General features: G+C 45.8%; 1 protein-coding gene across 1 annotated transcript in view; it reads left to right on the top strand.

Moving 5' to 3' along the window:
- GPC3 (glypican 3) overlaps window positions 1–17909 on the top strand; it is a 150162-nt gene that overhangs the window by 54953 nt on the left and 77300 nt on the right. The window contains exon 3 of the mRNA XM_030449014.1: window positions 16257–16951. Coding sequence (XP_030304874.1) covers window positions 16257–16951 — 695 coding nt within the window. The remainder of the gene's footprint in view (window positions 1–16256; window positions 16952–17909) is intronic.

The raw sequence follows: 17909 nt of genomic DNA, 5'->3' as shown, positions 1-17909 counted from the left end.
TTCTGATTTGACAGTAGCAAGTGTGAAGTAGCAATGCTCAACTTTTCCTGTAGTTCCTCCCCCATCCCTTTTTTTTTTCCCCTTCTGCTTGCATGCTAACATTCTGGAATTGCTAAACACAAACCTGCCACTTGCTGACTCCTTTTTCTCCCCTGTCCAGTTGGCATCACTTTCACATTGCTTAGCCCAGCAGAAATGCTTTGTTTAGGGCAGGAGCTGTGGCTAATAATTTATTCAGGAGCAAGGGAAATTAGCTTTTTCTTCTTTTTCCTTTTCTATTTCTGGAGGTGAACACTGAAATTTGGCTGTTTTGGGGAGTGCTGCCTGCACCTTGGGGTCAGCATCATTCCTCAGGGGGTGTCAGGGCTGTGTCCTCACAGCTCTGGTGTTGCTCAGCCTGCAGGGAAAATGGATTGAAATCTCCAGTACTGCAACTGGGAGGAATTGTTTGTGGTTTGGGGCTGTTTGAAATAGCATTTCTGCTTCTATGCTGCTTGCTGGGTCTGGGGGATAAGTTCCCTGTCTACCTGGGAAACAGGAAAGGGTAGGATCCTTGGGTTTTAAAACTGTTTGGTTTTGTTAATATATAAAGATAAAGGCTGGAACTCCCTCAAATCAGGGTAGGGTTACCCTGATATTCTGGAGAAAAAAGGGGAAAAAAAAAAAAAAAAGGGTTTTGTGACACTTCCTTGCATCTTCAGCTAACAAGACTTTGGGAGACTTGGGTGAATTTTTGTTTTATTGGGGAGGTAAGGATGAAAATGAAACACGAGTCTTCATAGGAAAGATGAATTTGCAAAATGTTTTTCTGTCTCATTTGAGTGGAAGCATGTGGTTTTCAGTTCCCATAACCTCTAGGCATTAAGAAATCCTGATTAAAGCCCCAAGAACAATGTGATTGGCATTAAAATTGGTAAGTTTGAAAAATGATACATTGTGAGGTTTTCCTTAATTTGCTTTTCTGTCTTCCAGCATTACAGGACATATTTTCAGGCTTTTTCCCACAGCAGCGAGGGTTGAATTGTTTGGGGTTTTAATTGTAAACTGAGGTCTTGATGTAATCCTCTCCATCCAAAGCTGGGGCTTTAGGAAAACAACAGATTGTGCAAGATGTGAGAGCAAGTCCAGCAGCTGGGAATAGATTCAACCTTTGTCAAAAGTTAAACTTTACTACAAATATCACTTGTTGGAGTGGGGAACACATCACTTGGAATCCTGGCTGTGTATTTATATCCATAGGGTGACATGGCATAAAAACATTCAGTGTACAAAGAGAAATCTTCCTCATTAAATGTGTTTAATAGCCTCAGAGGAGAAAAATAGTCTATTGCCTGTCTGTAAAAACTGGGAAATAATTTAGATTGTACTTGATGGTGGGAAACCAGAAACCCAGCAGTTGCTCTGGACAGCAGAGCTATAGATGACACCTCTAGTTTTTTATATTGTTACCCATTTTGTAAAGTTGTTGGCCAGTTAACTGAATGGTTAATTCATTCATGTGCAATTAAATAAACAATGCAGATTTCATGGAGACTGCACCTAAAACAAAGAGGCTTAGCAGGGTATTAGAGATTCTTCTGGGAGCCTGAAGCACACATGATCTTTGATTTGGTTTGTGTCTAAGTGGTCTTTGTTTAACTGATAGCTGCTAACTCTGTTTAACTGATAACACATGTTGTGCTATTACTGGTCTTGACCTTTTCCCAGTTAAACTGGCTTAAAATGAAAGCGTTTATGTGGAGATTCTCCAGCCCTGGCATCCATGGGCTCTTTGTTTGGGCTGGAGCTCAGAGGTTTTGGTGTCTGGGGGGAGTTAGCAGAGAGCTGCATGTTTGCAAACTTCCAGCCAGCTTTTAACATCCTCCCCACATGGCCACGTGGAGCAGGAATTGCTTTTTCCATCACCAGCTTTGGCTTTTCTGTTGCAGTTGAGATTTCTTGGGCATGTCAAAGGCCATCAGCCTGGGAATGGAGAGAGGAGAAAGGTTTGCAGTGCAGGTTGAGCAGTCGCAGTGAAAGGGGAAAATGTGAGGGCTTTGTGCCCCACTTTGTGTGTGTTTCAGAGGAAGGCTGAGCCCATCCATGTCTGGGTGGATCTGCTTTGAGCCTCTGCTTCTGGAAGTCAGGAGGAGCTTCTCCAAAGTGTGTCACAGTGAACGGACAGCATTTGGGGGGGGGAAGTGTTAGAAACAGAGCAAGTCCATCCCATCTGCTTGCTGGCAGAGTTTCCACTCTGCTTTTGACACTGCTCCCATAAATCTGCTGCAGCCAGGGTGCTGAGCAGCCCCTCGCTGTGCCCCTGATGCTCTTGGTTTTGCTTGCTTGCTTTTCCCCTCTGCCCTGAAGATGAAGAGAATTTGTGAAGAGTTTTGTGATGGAAAAGCACGAGGGGAAGGTGGCTGCGGGGCTGTGATGTGGCTGTGGGCAAGGGTATTTTCCAGGAAGACTCTTGTGGCTGCAGGGATGTTGTAGAGCATCTTTGCTCCTTTGCTGGCCCCAGCTCTTTCCCTGCCTGCAAAGGTCTCTCTGTTAGCTGATGGAGTGAGGGTGCAGGTTCCACTAAAGGGAGCTCAGGGCATCTGTAGATAACAGGGCTCAGGCAGCCCATCAGCCAGGGCAAAACTGCCCTGATGCTTTGCCCCTTATCTCTCAGCTCAGGGGAGGTTGTTGTAGGGCACCTTTAGGAATGGGTATTGCATGAAAAGCTGAAAACATTAAAGGGCACGTGTAGGAGACTGCTATTCTCTTCATACAGGAAAATGTACTTTGATATAAAAATGAGATACTGTCTGCAAAGAGGATGCTCAGCCCTCCTCATCCCTGTTGAGAACCAATTTATTTCCTAGTGTTAAACACAGGCACAGAGTTCTCTCTTTCTTCCTAAGGCTCTTCTCCATGCCATGGTGCTGCATGCTGACTATGAATTGGGTGAGAGAGGTCTGAACCCCAGAGATCTGAGATTTCTACTACTCTGTAGGAGCAAGGTTATGTGGACTTCTAAAGACATGGTGGGGATGTCAGCATAACTCTGAGCTGCCAGCACTTGTTTTTTGTTTGGGATTTTTTTTTCCTTTTTCCCTCCATACCCTTCATGTTTCTGATGTGAGAGGCTGTGCAGTGGCAGAGCTGTGATGGATGAACTCCAGGCCTGTCATCCTGACCTTGGTACCAGGAAAGATCATGGAGAAAATCAACCTGAATGAGCTCTCTTGGCAAGTACAAGGCAGCCAAGGGATCAGGTCCAGCCAGCATGGACTTATAAAAGGGGAGGTCTTGCTTAACCAATCTGATCTCTTTCTATGACCATGTGTCCCACCTTTGGGATGAGGAGAAGGCTGTGGATGTTGTCTACCTAGAATTTGGTAAGGCTTTTGACACCATCTCCCACAGCATTCTCCTGGAGAGGCTGGTGAATTATGGCATAGCCAAGTGTAAAAAACTGTCTGGATGGCCATGTCCAGAGAGTTGTGATTAATGGAGTCAAATCCAGTTGGCAGCTGCTCACCAGTGGTGTCCCTTAGGGCTCACTTTTGGGGACAGTCTCATTTAAAATTTTTATCAATGATCTGGACAAGGGTATTGAGTGCACCCTCAGTAAGTTTGCAGATGACCCCAAGTTGGGTGGGAATGTTGATCTGCTTGAGGGTAGGAATGCTCTGCAGAAGGACCTGGACAGGCTGGATCCATGGGCCAGGGCCAGTTGTAGGAGGTTCAATAAGGCCAAGTGTTGGGTCCTGCATTTTGGTCACAAAAACCCCAGGCAATGCTACAGGCTTGGGGAAGGGTGGTTGGGAAGCTGCACAGCAGAAAAGGACCTGGGGGTGCTGGTGGGCAGCCAGCTCAACATGAGCCAGCAGTGTGCCCAGGTGGCCAAGAAAAGGCCAAGAGCATCCTGGCTTGTGTCAGGAGTAGCGTGGCCAGCAGGAAGAGGAAAGAGATTGTGCCCCTGTACTCAGCACTGGTGAGGCTGCACCTCGAGTCTTGTGTTTAGTTCTGGGCCCCTCCCTCTAAGAAGGACATTTTGATGCTGGAACATGTCCAGAGGAGCTACCAAGCTGGTGAGGGACCTAGAGATGTCATATGAGGAGTGGGTGAGGGAACTGGGCATGTTTAGTTTGGAGAAGAGAAGGCTGAGAGGAGACCTCATTGCCCCCTACAACTACCTGAAAGGAACTTGTAGGGAGGTGGGTGTTGGCCTCTTCTCTCAAGTGCAAAATGACAGGACCAGAGGAAATGGTCTGAAGTTGCAACTGGGGGAGTTTAGGTTATCTATTGGGAAGAATTTCTTTACTGAAGGAGTGGTCAGGCACTGAACAGCCTGCCCAGGGAGGTGGCTGAGTCCCCATCCCTGGAGGTATTTAAAGAACTGGAGATGTGGCACTTCAAGGGCATCCTCTAGTGTCTGAGATTGCAAGGTGGGTTTTTTTGTTTTAGTTTGGTTTCTTTGTGGCTCTTCTTTGGTGGAGTGTGTGATGTTTGTGTTTGTTTAGGGTTTGGTTTTGGTGGTTTGTTGTTTTGGGGTTTTTTTTGTGTGTGTGTATGGTTGGACTCAAGCATCTGAGAGGTCCTTTCCAATCATGACTGTTTTGTAATGCTGGCAGTCCATGAACTCTCCTTGGCAAGAGCCTTCAGAGGACAATCAGCAAGTGATCAATTCAGATAGTGGAAAATGGACTGGGTCTTCTTGCCATCTCTAGAGGCTGTAAAAGCTCCCATTACTTTGTTATCGGGAAGGATCCATCTCTGACATTCCTCAGCCAGTCAGTTAAACACGGGCCTCACAGGAAATTAATGTTTGATTCTTGACAAAAGTCAAGGCAGGATAGCTTTTCAAGGGAAATTCCTCCTGGCAGAAACAGTGGTGGGTTTGGGGTAAGGAGGAAGGTTGCCTTTGGACCAGAAATCTCTGTATTTGAACCTGAGTTCCTTCCCCATGATTTTATTCCATGTTGATTCCCAAAGCAACTGAATAATTGTATAGACATTGTTGTCACCTCTCAAATATATCAGTGCCTCCAGTGCAAGAGGAGAGTGGAGGGGAGCAGAAGCAATGTGAAGGTTTAAAAAAAGGTGGTGCCTTTACTTATTCATCAGAGTATCCTTGTAGAGGGAAGCATCTGAGAATGTACTGAAAGACTCACTCACACATTCAGTACCTGGACTGGGGCCTTTTCAGACAGGCCATGGTGCAGTACATCTTTGAAATGACCCTCATGGGCTCTGTCCTCTCTATCCAGCAATAAACTCATTCTCTGAACTAATGGTAAGACTCTGCAAGGTGTGAATTCCCAACTTAAATAGATTTACAGTAAGTTAATAGATTTTACCAGCTTATCTCTTGCAACTTATTTGTGGTAGCATCACTTTAACATGCACAGTAATTGAAAAAATTGTCAGGTGATAAGATTTATAGTTCTCTCTGACCTGTGTTTTTCATACCTACGAAGGGGTCTGTAATAAACATAACACTTGCAGTGAGGAAATACCTTGTGTGGAAGAGTCTCTGGGTGATAACTTTTCTTTGGAAAAAAATTATTCTGGAGTTATGAAAAGCCAAAACTTAGAAAATGCCACCAAGAGGGTCACATACTTATGCACTGAGAGTTCCAGGATAGATGGGCTGGGACATTATAATCATAGAATCATAGAATTGGCTGGGTTGGAAGGGACCTCTGAGATCATCGAGTCCAACCCTTGATCCACTACCGTTGCAGTTACTAGACTATGGCACTGAGTGCCACATCCAGTCTCTTTTTAAATATCTCCAGACACGGAGAATCCACTACTTCCCTGGGCAGCCCATTCCAATGGCTGATCACCCTCTCAGTAAAGAAATTCTTTCGAATCTCCAACCTAAACCTCCCCTGGCACAACTTGAGACCGTGCCCTCTTGTCTTGCTGAGAGTTGCCTGGGAAAAGAGACCAACTCCCCCTGGCTCCAACCTCCTTTCAGGGAGTTGTAGAGAGTGATGAGGTCTCCCCTGAGCCTCCTCTTTTCCAGGCTGAACAGCCCCAGCTCCCTCAGTCTCTCTTCATAGGATATTTGCTTAAGTCCCTTCACCAGCCCAGTTGCCTCCTTTGGACCTGCTCCAGGACCTCGATATCCTTCCTGAACTGAGGGGCCCAGAACTGGACACAGGACTCAAGGTGTGGCCTCAGCAGGGCTGAGTACAGGGGCAGAATCACTTTAGATAAAATATTCTGTGTTGGTTTCCACACTCAGCCTTTGAAATATACGGTGGGTTTTTTGAGGGTTGCATCGAAAGGAGCTGTTAGAGAAGCTGTTTTCTTTTTCCCAAGCATATTTGTCCTTGCTCCTTTTGTTATCATTATTTATAAATCAAAAGTTCTATTGATCTGGAGATTGTGTGTTAAACCATGTCTGAGCAGTGGTTGCTCTATTATTGAGAAAACCTGCTGCCATAAAACTTCTGGTAAACTTATTGATTGATACTCTCCATGTTTCTCTATAGAAAAAGAAGCTGAATTTTAATTTACAGGGAAGGCAACTGAACACGTGGCCCCCTATTTAGCAAGGGATTTAAGTCTGTGAGGAACTTTCAAAAGATGAATAGTGCCATTACTTTGCAGAGGATTATTCATGTTCCTGAAGGAAAGCCTATCTGGAGCAGACAGTGGGGCCTCGGATCGATTCCTGGCAGCAGTGGTTGTGAACTTTGCTCTTGAAAGCCAAATTGTCATCTTGTGCTCCTGTTACAGCAGCTGCCTTGCTCTTACAGGAGGGAGGAAGGAGACAATAAACCATCTTCCTTTTAAAATGAGTGTTAATCCAAATGGGGTTTTGAGCCAGGGCAAAGAGGGGATTCAGGAACCATGAGGAATGCTAAGGATGGCCCAGCCAGGGGCCAAACTGGTGCCACTAGGATGTGATGTCTCACTTTCTGCTTCATCTTTGGGCAGGGGCTTCCCATGCACCAAGTTAAGAAAAACAAAAGTGAAACACCCCAAAAAGCCCACCAAACCACCCCCTTTCCTCACCCACAATCAATACTACACATGCTGAGCAAAACAGCCAGTTTTGGGGGGACTGCTAAAGATACCATGAAGGAAGGCAGGAACTGGGGAACTGAGTCAAGTTTTTGGAAAATATTAAGTCTGGACACTGAGGCCATGGGTAGGTCCTCTCTTCTATGGGTGGAGATGGCAGCAGGGGTTTGTGTGCCTTGGGCTGTCCTGTCATAGTCATGCTGGTGTGGTGTCCAGTGTGTCCCCATGTGTCCCCATCCCAGACAGGAACAGGGGTTTGGGTGCCCTGTTCTGTGTTCAGCAAGATGCTCCTGAATTATTCTGCATGCTTCCCCTGCTGCCAGGGACCATCGGGCCACTTGTGCTACTGAGATGAGCCATGGTCTTTTATTCATGTTGGAACCCTCTGCCTTTCTTTGAGGTGTCTTCAGACAAAATCAGCTTAAAAATCAATAAAATGCTTTTGAGAGCCTGGGCACTGTTCTGCGTCTTGGAAACAGCCATTCCTTAGGGCATGATAGTTACAGCAGTGTTGGTTGCTATATTTTACTGAGCAAATACCTTTCCTGAGTTCTGCCAGCACAGGTAGGAAGCCAAAATCAGAAATAAAAGGGCTGGAGTTACTTGAAAACTATCAACAGGTGCCTTTCAGTAAGTGCAAGTCCTTTGTGTTACTTAGGGATCAAGAACTGATCTTCTACCATTTGCTTTTCATCAGACAGTTGAGATAACTTTAAAGAGAATTTGGCCAAGGGAGATTATAAAAGAAGGAATTTGCTTCTTAAATAAATAGTCTGCTCTCCATTGTTAGAGACTTAACAGGCTGATAAAAGCCTGCTGGAATGAAAAGGAGCCTGGAAAACTCCTCTCAGATCTGCATTGCTCTAAAGTTACTGAGGCCAATGCACTTCCAAAGACACGTTTTAATTTTTTTTTAATACAAGCTCAACTTGACCTAGTGGCTTGTTTTATCTTCATTTATCCTGTTGAATAAAGAAATTTCCTGGGAATGATTTTTTTTTTTCTTCAGAAATTGCTTGTAACTTTTAGTTTAAAATAAACAGAGGAACTGCACACACTTATGTCCTGGTCTCTAGAAATATTTGGCTTGTAAATTTGGGAGGGAGTGTTTGAAATGTGGCTTGTCATTCATCTTTTAAGAGACATACTTCTTTTTAGTTATCTTTATAAGCCCATTAGGGGGACCTTTGAACTCCAAATTGGTAAAACATGTCTTGGGAGGCCACGGTGTGACCAAGTGCTGGTGTCCTTGTCTCTTCTCTCCCTTTTAAAGGAGTGCACTTGGAATTTAAAAATGAAAACAAAACAACCCCAGATGTGGCTTTGCAGTGGTAAAATGCCTGGGTCTGTGATATCTCTGCTGGCTTACACTGAGAGTTGTAGGTGGAGACTGGCACCTCCACAGCAAATTGGAGAGGTAAGAGAGAACAGAATTGAAGAATGTAAATATTTGGGGTGGAAAAAGAATAGTGAAGGTGATAGTTCCCTACTGATGTGATGTTAGTTTTGGGCATGTTATTGATATAACAGGGATTGGTTAGTTAACTTTTTGCCTTCAGAGGGGAAGAGGAAAATATGAAATATTTCTGTGTACATATTTCTGTACAACAAACTCCTTGTTGGCTGATGCTGAACTCTGCCAGGTCCCCTTTGCCTTCCCATGAGGCTGGGCTGGGGCAAGAGCACTCTGATCCCTCTAATCCTTGCATTTTGTTTCCTGTTCTCTCTCTTACATACTCCCAGCCCTCTTAGAGAGCACTGAATGAGGACAAAACCCCCATTTCCTTTGCAGTAAATCACTTCTGCAGTCGAAACATTCACCCCACATTAGTGGTGGATGCTCCTTTCCCTCCATCCATGGGCATTCCTGCCTCTGGGCTCTGCCATGCCTCTTCCCAGTGGCTCTGCTGCAGAGAGCATCCCTAAAGTGGTGCCAAGTGCTGAAAAGAAGCCTGGGCATTTGAACCCTAACCCTTCAGTGGATTTCAGCACCAGGATGGGGGCAGGAGGAGAGGTTTATATCTCTTTGATATGCCAGGTTAGCAGCACAACAAAGCCACCTTTTGCTGCAGAAGCCTCTTACATCCATCTCTCTTTACATTTGCTACTTGGGCTCCTAGGACTTGGTTCAAGCCTTCTTCTCCAGGCCCTTATTTCTCCTATTCCTCTTGGTTTTGAAAAAGAACCATGTTCATCCACCGTTTGTGCCTGCCCTGACTGTTTGCATTTTTAACATTGTCTTTATTAAATTTTCAGGAATCTCTTAAGCATTCACACATCTGCCATGACACAAAGTGGGAATATTTCTTGATGCTCAGGAAAACAAATTATACAATAGCTGTGCAACCCTTATTTAATCAAAAGAGCCACAGCCACATGCTCAAGCACAAAGCCCCAGAAAAGATTTTACTGCAGAGTCACTTTTGAGAGGTATTTGCTCTGAGATTTAAAAAAATTTTTATTTATAAAATTTCACTTAGAGTGTGGGCTTCCTGCTTTGAAGTGGGTGCTCCTGAGGATCTCCAGGGATCTCTCAAAGCACCCCCAAAAAACCTGCTTTTCTAGTGGTCTCCTTCAGCATCCCTAACCCTGGCTTTTGCTGTCATGAGATGCAGATGCCTCTGCAGGGCAGAGCACTGCAATGAACTCCTTCCAAGCAGGCTCTGGTCCAGGCATGGACCATTACAAGAGGCTGCTTGAAGGTGGGGAGCTGTGGACACCAGCGTTTTGTGTCTCCTTGCTCTGGGCTTGTAGCATTTTGTGTTGGTGGGTTCTGCTATCTGCATTAACAGAGTTTTTGTGTGTGGGATATAAATAATAAATGAGTTAACCCTAGTGTGACTAATTGCTTAACAGTCAGACTGGTACCTAGAACATAATAGGAGTGTGTTTTCGGGGCATTTTGAGTGGGTATAATGAGGTGCTGACATACAGTGGTTTTATAAGAAACTTCAGGGAGTGTATTTCAAAATGCCAGGACACCAGATAAGCTGAACAATTAAAAATAAATGGCTTTGGAACTTGACATTTTGATAGGCACAGATAATTAGAAGAAGACACTTTTCTGACAAGAGCATAAGGATTTGACTCTGGTGGGTGAGCAGCACTGGCTTGGGAAAATTTAAAGTTGGCTCCTGTGGGAGCAAGGGTGCTGGAGGAAGCCCCCTGTCATTTAAAGGCTGGAGTGAGACCTTTTCTTCTTTGGTCTGGTGGTGGTGGAGCCAAGGAAGAAAGTGCAAAACTTGGTAGCTTCAAATTTGGAAGATGGAATAACTGAATTGTTCTGATTTTCATTACCAGTGCATTGAAGCTGATCTCATAAACTTGGGAGCTCAAGTCCATAATTTTTTTTAGTGGCAATATTGTAAGAGTAATCAAAATGGCTGTGTCACAGTTGGAAAAAACAGAATTTCTTAGGTTCTAAACCCAAATGTGTTCAGACAAACAAACCCTGTAAGAGCAGCAGTGGCACCATTTGATGGGTTTTGTAATGCCACAGACAAAAGTAATTATGCTCCTTAGAAGAGCTTTTGTCTCCAGATAATGTTGTTAAAAACTTGCAGTGTAGTGTAAATCATAACAGAACAAATCTGGAGTCTGCTCTTATTGCTGCCAGGGGAAAATCTCTTGGATTTTGTTTCCTTTCTGCTCAATATATTGCAAACTTTTCCCAAGTCTGTAAATAAATATTACCTGCTGTTTGAAAAATGACTCGGGGTTCATCTCACCAGTAGTGCCTATGGCAGCCAGGCCATTATTGCAAACAGTTGTTTCTCTCTTGGTGAGCTCTTTTGTGTGACTTTCAGGAACACAGTCTCTTGCAATGAGTCTGAAGTTGTCTTGATTCATTGGAGATATTGAAGAAATATTTCCTTTAGAGCTCACTATCATGTGAATGCCTGTGGCTCCTATCACTGCTTCCAAACACTACCATGGCAATTGGTTCACTTCCTGCCCTGGAGCAGTCACATCCATAGAAGAGACTTATTGAAGGAGAAGAAGCACATTCACATCCAAAAGTGTATTTAAAGTGCATTTTTGTACATAGAACCAGTGAGCAGGACAGGGAAGTGGTGTGTGTGGGGTGGCAGCCTGCAGCCCAGGGGGCTTCCATGCAGCAGCATCCTGGGAAAGGTGCAGTGAATAAAAAAAATCATCATTGTCTGCAGAGAGAGAAATTCAGCTGGATACCAGTGATCCGTGTTGATCTCCAGGGAGGTTTCTGCTTCACAAAGATCAGTTTCTTGTTTGTTTTATGGTTTGGAGGAGTCCTGGGGGAGCTGGCCCTGAAGCTTTTACGAAAAGGTAGAAACATGATGGTGACACTGGGACCTTGGTGAGGGTTTCTTGTCTGGCTGTCTCCCAAAAATAAAACAGGGCCTTGCCTTTATTAGCTCTTGGCAGTGGAGTAACAAACACATTGTCGTTCCTCTGCTCTGAGGAACTTTATGTGGTCAAGATAAGGCTTGAAATGTGGGGAGACAACTGTCCCCTTTTGAAGGAAACAAACGTTTGCAAAGGTGCAAATGGGTGCTAGGAGTTCAGCTCCTGATGGGTGGTGGGAGCTTCCCCATTTAGAGACAGCTTTATGATTTCATGATTTGTGTACCCAGATGTCAAGAAACAGGAAAATCAAGGTTGTAAGAGCAGTTTTAACATTTTGGTGTCCGTGTGCTGGAGGTGACCGGGTGTCACACAATCCAACACTTCCACCTCATTTTGTTCCCTGGCAAGATGCACCATGGAAGATGTGTGGCTGATCCAGCACATTTTGCTGTGCAGCTCCCACACCTTTGGTGTCCCTTGGCCAAGGAGGGACTGCGTGGGGTGCTGTGGGATGCACGGAGGGACAGATGTCCGTGTGGGAAGCTTCTGTTTGTTGCAAGCTGCAGTAGTGCAGGGGCAGGCACGAAGTCCACAGCGTGTCCGTGTGTCTGATGACCGCAGTCAGTCCTGCTTGCTCCTCCATGTGCCAGCTCACACCTTATCCCCGTGGGCACCTTGCTGCGGGGAGGTGGCTCCACCACGGCTGCGGTGGTGCTGGCTCTTGGCGAGCTGGTGTGGGAGGCCAGAGGGAGGGCTGACATCCCTGCTCCTGCCAGAAACACCTTCCCAGCCCCTTTCAGTTGCTTGTGGAGCTGCACTCGCTGAGCTGGGGACCTGTGGGTGCCGAGTCAGGGCCGGGTGCCCTCCCTGTCCCCGCTCCGCAGCTGCGGTCGGGTCTCGGCTCTCGCCTCTCCGGGGCCGGGCTGGTTCGCTGGGGTCACCCGTGCCGGCTCCTTGCGGTTCAGGCAACCGCATCACATAATCTCTTAAATAAACCCATCAAGTCCCAGCCTGGGCTGGAGCCTCCTGTGGCCCGGGGGAGCCGGCAGGTTAATCCGCAGCTCCTCCGGCCCCGGCATCGGCCCCTTTGAAGTGTCTGCAGCTCAGGAGCAGCAGCGCTGCCTCAGAAAAGCCGTGGGTTTTACTAAGCAGCAGACTTTTCATGATCTGAGCTGAGAACGCAGCGGTTTCTTTCTCCCGCCAGTAATCCCCGCTCAGGGCACTGTTACGCTCGCTTACAATTTATTTTCTTTTCTCTAATTGCCAGTTTGCAGTGGCCGTGCGGGTCTCCCTGGGTTGTGTTTTGGGGAGATTTCGCGCTTTGAAAGCTGCTTTGCCCTTCTCTCCTGGTTACCGAAACCGAGCAGCGATTCCTCTTCAGGTGCTGCAGCGAGAGAACTGCTGTAAAAATACCTAATATCTCATACTTTTTCAATAGTGCTTGGCAAATGTGGTTGAGCAGCTTTCATGCATCCTTTGGGAGCAGGGACGTAGTGCCCTGGTGTCTGGTCCCAGTGCAGCAAGTACGATGCTTTGCTGACAATGCTCTTGGCTCATACCCTGCATACGATCCTTTTGTTTCATCCTGGGACGGAATGGTGCTTAAGTTGCTCCCAGGTTTTGTGCCCGTGCCGACTGAAAAGACTTCGGAGGGCAATTTGTGTCTGTGTTCAGCACCTTTAGGTACTTCTCGATGAAATGTGCCTAACAGCCACCCGAGCAGGACTGACTTTCTGGTGTGGTGATCTCTGGCAGCACAGGCTGTTGTCCTCCGAAGGATCTGGGCTCTTTTGACTTTCAGTGCATGCAAAAGTGGTTTTTTAATGGTGTTTTTTTTTTTGCTTATTTGTTTGTGCCCACCCCCTGCTCTCTTATCAGTTAAGAAAGTATTTAAAAAGGAGGTAAACCCCATACACTATGGTGGAATTCTGCTGGGTGGACATAGCTCAAGTGATGGAAAGAGCAAGATGTGAGATTTCTCTGCTGTGCAGTACCTTTACCTGCTGGAAGTTGGCTGTGAGTCTGGGGCTACACTTTTATCAGTACTTTTAAAGTATTTACCTTCTGCAGGCAGACCTGCAAACCAGCTGCCTTTAACTATGACTAAGTGTTTGTTGTTGAGGTTTTATTTGGTTGGTTGGTTTGGTTTTTCGGTTTTGTTTAAAACATCCTCGAAATAAATAGAAAAGATTTAATTGTCCTCCAGCAACAGGACTTTCAATACTGCCATGTTATGAGCAGGGCAGATAAAACCCAGGCTGTGGGATTTTATGGGGGAGCTGAAGCCTGTGCTGCTTCTGTAATTGTGTCCCTTCTTCCCTGTGAGGATTGCTTGTGGGAGCACAGGGGACTGACCCACAAAGTTTCCTCCTCTTTGAAGTACTCAGAGTCTAGCCATGAGTTTCGTCTGCCTCTGGCAGCTGGGGCTTTAATATTCTTGCAGCCAGCTCTTTGTGAGGAATATTTCAGAATAAGCAACTCCTACGGGAGTTGGGTGTGAGAGACTTCGGATGTGTAAGACTATTTTTTTTTTTTTACAAAGTTTTATTATTTCTTGCATCTATTAATAGGGCAGCAGGAGACTTCATGTGCCTTTATAGTCCCTGTTGTGCTCTCTAATGGATATATGCAAAGGCTCCAAGGCACATAAAATAGACACTCTTAGCCAGCTATTATGATAAGAATTATGTGTGTGTCATGACCTCTAAAGCAGCGGGACTGTGTGTGCACGCTCTTCTGATAACGCCACTGTTCTCAATTCCTTTCTGAAGCATTTCTCACTGTAGGAGGTTTGCATAGGAGCTTGGAATATTTTTCTAATCAGTGAAGAGTCTCTTGGATCTGCTGGTAACTTGCAAAGCACAGGGAAGTGAGAAAAGGGAAGAGGGATGACTTTCTAAAGGGAGCTAACAGAGAAGAGGTTAAAGGCGAATCGTGAGGCACAGCATGAAAATCCTGGCATCATCTGCAGTGCTGTCAAAAAAACCACTGGCCCCAAAAGTGCCTTGTGCTCTTTGAGGGAAAAGCTATTCTGGTGCTCTTGAGGATAAAGAAGGAAAAAAAGTTTTGTAATCCATGTGCCCTATTTAAAGAGACTTTTTTGTTTGTTTGTTTGTTTGCAAACTTTTCATAACAGTGCATCCAGAATTTGCTCTGTTTGCAAAGTGCACACATTTATCCTGCTCCCTGTCGGCTGTGTGGTTGTGCCTGGAGAACTTTGCAATAATGTTGTATGGGTGTGAAGAGAGAGATGGCTGCTGCCGGCGTGAGGGAGGCCTGCAGAGAGGGCTCTGTGTCCTTGCACTGCTGCCTCCCCCAGCATTTGGTGTCAGGAAGGACTGGAGCAGTCTGGGATGGAAGGATTGCAGCACTCTGGGATGGCAGATGGTTGCTGGGGCAGTCCTGGTGTGGGTGTTGGAAGCTGCGGACAAAATGCTTCAGTGGTGTGCCTGGGAAGTGTGCTGGAGCCAGATGGGATGAGACACTGTTGACAAAAGTACATCAGTAATTCCTGCTTTGATCCTGCTCACACCATAGCTTTCTGCACTCTCAGGAGGGAGAGCAGCAGGTAGCAGCCTGTTCCTGTCCTGCCAGGCATGCTGCAGGGTGCATCTGGGAAGTCCTGGAGATGGGATGGTCTCAAAAGCTCTTGAGTAATGCAAGGGGTTATCTGGGGCAAGCAGCAAGGTCTGGCTTTGCTTGTGATAGCACTGAAACTGAACCCCTGTGGAGAGACGTCAGGCCACACTCAGCTGCATCTCAGCCTTGACAAATGGGAAAAATAACATGGCTTTAAAAATTAAGCATTCCTTTTAATTATTGAACATGAATAATTTTCATGCAAATTGAGCCTGCATTTGTGTCTGGAGTGACACAGCTGAGAGTGGTTACATCGTGGGGTGTTGGTGACCTGTGAACTGAGAGGCTCTTTGTTATTTTTAGCATTTTATGAGTAGTACCCTCGAGGGTGGGACACGGTCTGGTAGAAGAGACTTGGCCAAAGAAAAAGAGTTGTGTTTGCACTGGGGGCCTCTCCAGTGCTGTAACTTGCAGACTGGGTTGTGTGTAGGTACATTGCCTTTACATACCTGGGTATGGATATTGTGGAAGCCTCCGGGTGGGGAGGGCTGTAATTAAGGGAATAATCTTGCTGTGGCTCTCGTGCTCACCCCATGGAGGCCATGTGGGCAGAAAGTCCTCAAGACATTGAAGGTAGAGGGGGGAAAATGCACGCTGGCTTTAGCTACCAAATTGATGCTCTCCATGAGAGCGGTTGCTGGTTCTTAGCATCACTTTTTAGACTATGGAACAGCTCGTGTCCAGGGCAGATGAAAGGTTGGATCTCCAGCTGACATGAGCCTGGTGCATTCAGGAAAGCTACAGCACTGCCAGGGCTTTGAGAACACTTAGTTCAGGGTGGGTGCTGGGGGTATGGAGTCTGAATATCCTCTGTGGTTAAGCTCCTATAAATATTTTCTTTTTCATAATGGAATGTCAGCATTTACTGTTTCCTGGTTTTAAACACTGTACAGTTTGTCAAATATTTATCTATGCCTTAATTTAAGCCTTGAAATAGAATTCCTGTTAATTTCAAATCAATATGAAAGAGTGAGAGAAAGAAATTACATTCTGGCCGTTTCCTTGAATCAATATTGTCTTTAAAAGCTGAAATGTTAACTAGATCACAGTTTTTACCATTTTGAAATGTAGATTGTGTTTAAAGAATTTATGCATTTCCCCTGAATATTGCTGATGCTGGTAAGTTTTGCAGCAGGCACAGCTGCCAGCAGGTTAGTGACCCAGAGCAGGCAGGATGGGACCAACCCTTGAGCCTTTGAGGCAGGAATGTGGAACAAAGTTATCCTCCCTGTTCCTGAGCTCAGTGTCTCTCCATAACTTCTCTTTTTTATTCTGTTTTGCAGAAGCCTTTGAAATTGTAGTACGACATGCAAGAAACTTCACCAACAGCATGTTTAGGACCCACTACAAGAGCATGGGGCCCAGAGCTCTTAAGTTTGTTGGAGAACTTTTTACTGATGTCTCGCTGTACATATTAGGCTCTGACATCAGTGTTAATGACATGATAAATGAATTTTTTGACAGTTTATTCCCCTTGGTTTACTCTCATTTGATTAATCCCGGCTTCCCTGACCCCCCTGTGGAAATGACTGAATGCCTGCGGGCAGCCAGGAGAGACCTCAAAGTCTTTGGTAACTACCCCAAGGTGATGATGACGCAGGTGTCCAAGTCGCTGCAGGCCACGCGAGTCTTTCTGCAGGCTCTCAACCTGGGCATTGAGGTGATAAACACCACTGACCACTTAAAATTCAGCAAGGACTGTGGACGAGCTCTGCTAAAGATGTGGTACTGCTCCCACTGCCAGGGGCTGCTCCTGGCCAAGCCCTGTGCCAGCTTCTGCAGTGTGGTGATGCAAGGATGCTTGGCGGGCGTCATGGAGATCGATAACCACTGGCGAGAGTACATTGGGTCGCTGGAGGGGCTGACCAAGGGCATGCATGGCATCTATGACATGGAACATGTCCTCCTGAGCCTCTTCTCCCTGGTCCGGGATGCCATCATCTATGTGCAGAAGAATGAAGGAAAGCTCTCAACAACTGTGAGTAGTTTTCTGCAGTTCCCCCAGCTTGCTGCCACATCAGTTGTGTACCACTCGCTCTACACGTTGAAACCAGCCTACACTTATCCTCCAGCCAGCAAACTCCAAATACTCCAGCTGCCAACTTCTCCTTCTTCTTATTGCCCCCCCAATTCTGTGATTTTTAAAACTTTGGGTAGCATTTGAAACTCGTGCTTGCATGGCCTGGGCTTCAGTTAAGGGCTTTGCCTCTTTTTATTTTGGTCAGAGCAGAACAATCTGTACTCATCCTGGCATCAGCCTCATAGCTGGGGTGTGAGTCTGGGAGCTGATGTGTCCTAATATCTTCAGTACTCCCTGGGTGCTGTGCTTGCCTCAGTTAGCTCTGAAAGGCTGCACACTTCCCAGATGTCCCTTGTCCCCTTTAACATCACTAAAACGTACCTTCAATTAGATGCCAAGAAGAGATGTCTGATTTACTAAAGGAGATTTGGTTTACCCTCTTTTGGTAGCTCAATCCAGTTTTGGGCCACCTTAATCCCAGGGATGAGTTTATTTCTTATTTATTACGAGCGACCTGACTTTTTAAAAACACATGGTGTGAATTTCTGACCCTGCCAAGAACCCAAGGCTTTCTTGTTGAGAAAATTCTGCTGCTCTGTTTGAACTCCAAGGACAAATGGGCTGTGGTAATACGGTGCTTGTTTTACAGAGATTTTTCTTGAGATGCAATTGAGCTGCCCCGTGCAGGTGGAGTAGGGTTGGAGATGAGGCCAAAGGTGTGACAATGTTGTTATGGTTTGCTTAAAGCCAATGATGATTAAAATCTGCCACTGCTTCCCTGTTAGCTGCTTGTTCTTGTTCCTATCCTTCTCAACTCCTGTTTACAAAAGGGTGGCGTTTATGTGGGTCACTGTAGTACTTGCACTGTAACTAACTCTTATCTTTTTTTTGGGGGGTGTAGACATGTATTTTGAGT

This window comes from Calypte anna, chromosome 4 (assembly GCF_003957555.1).
Source record: "Calypte anna isolate BGI_N300 chromosome 4, bCalAnn1_v1.p, whole genome shotgun sequence".
Classification (NCBI taxonomy): Eukaryota; Metazoa; Chordata; class Aves; order Apodiformes; family Trochilidae; genus Calypte; species Calypte anna.
Note: the sequence above shows the minus strand (reverse complement) of the source record. Positions and strands in the feature narration are given on the sequence as shown.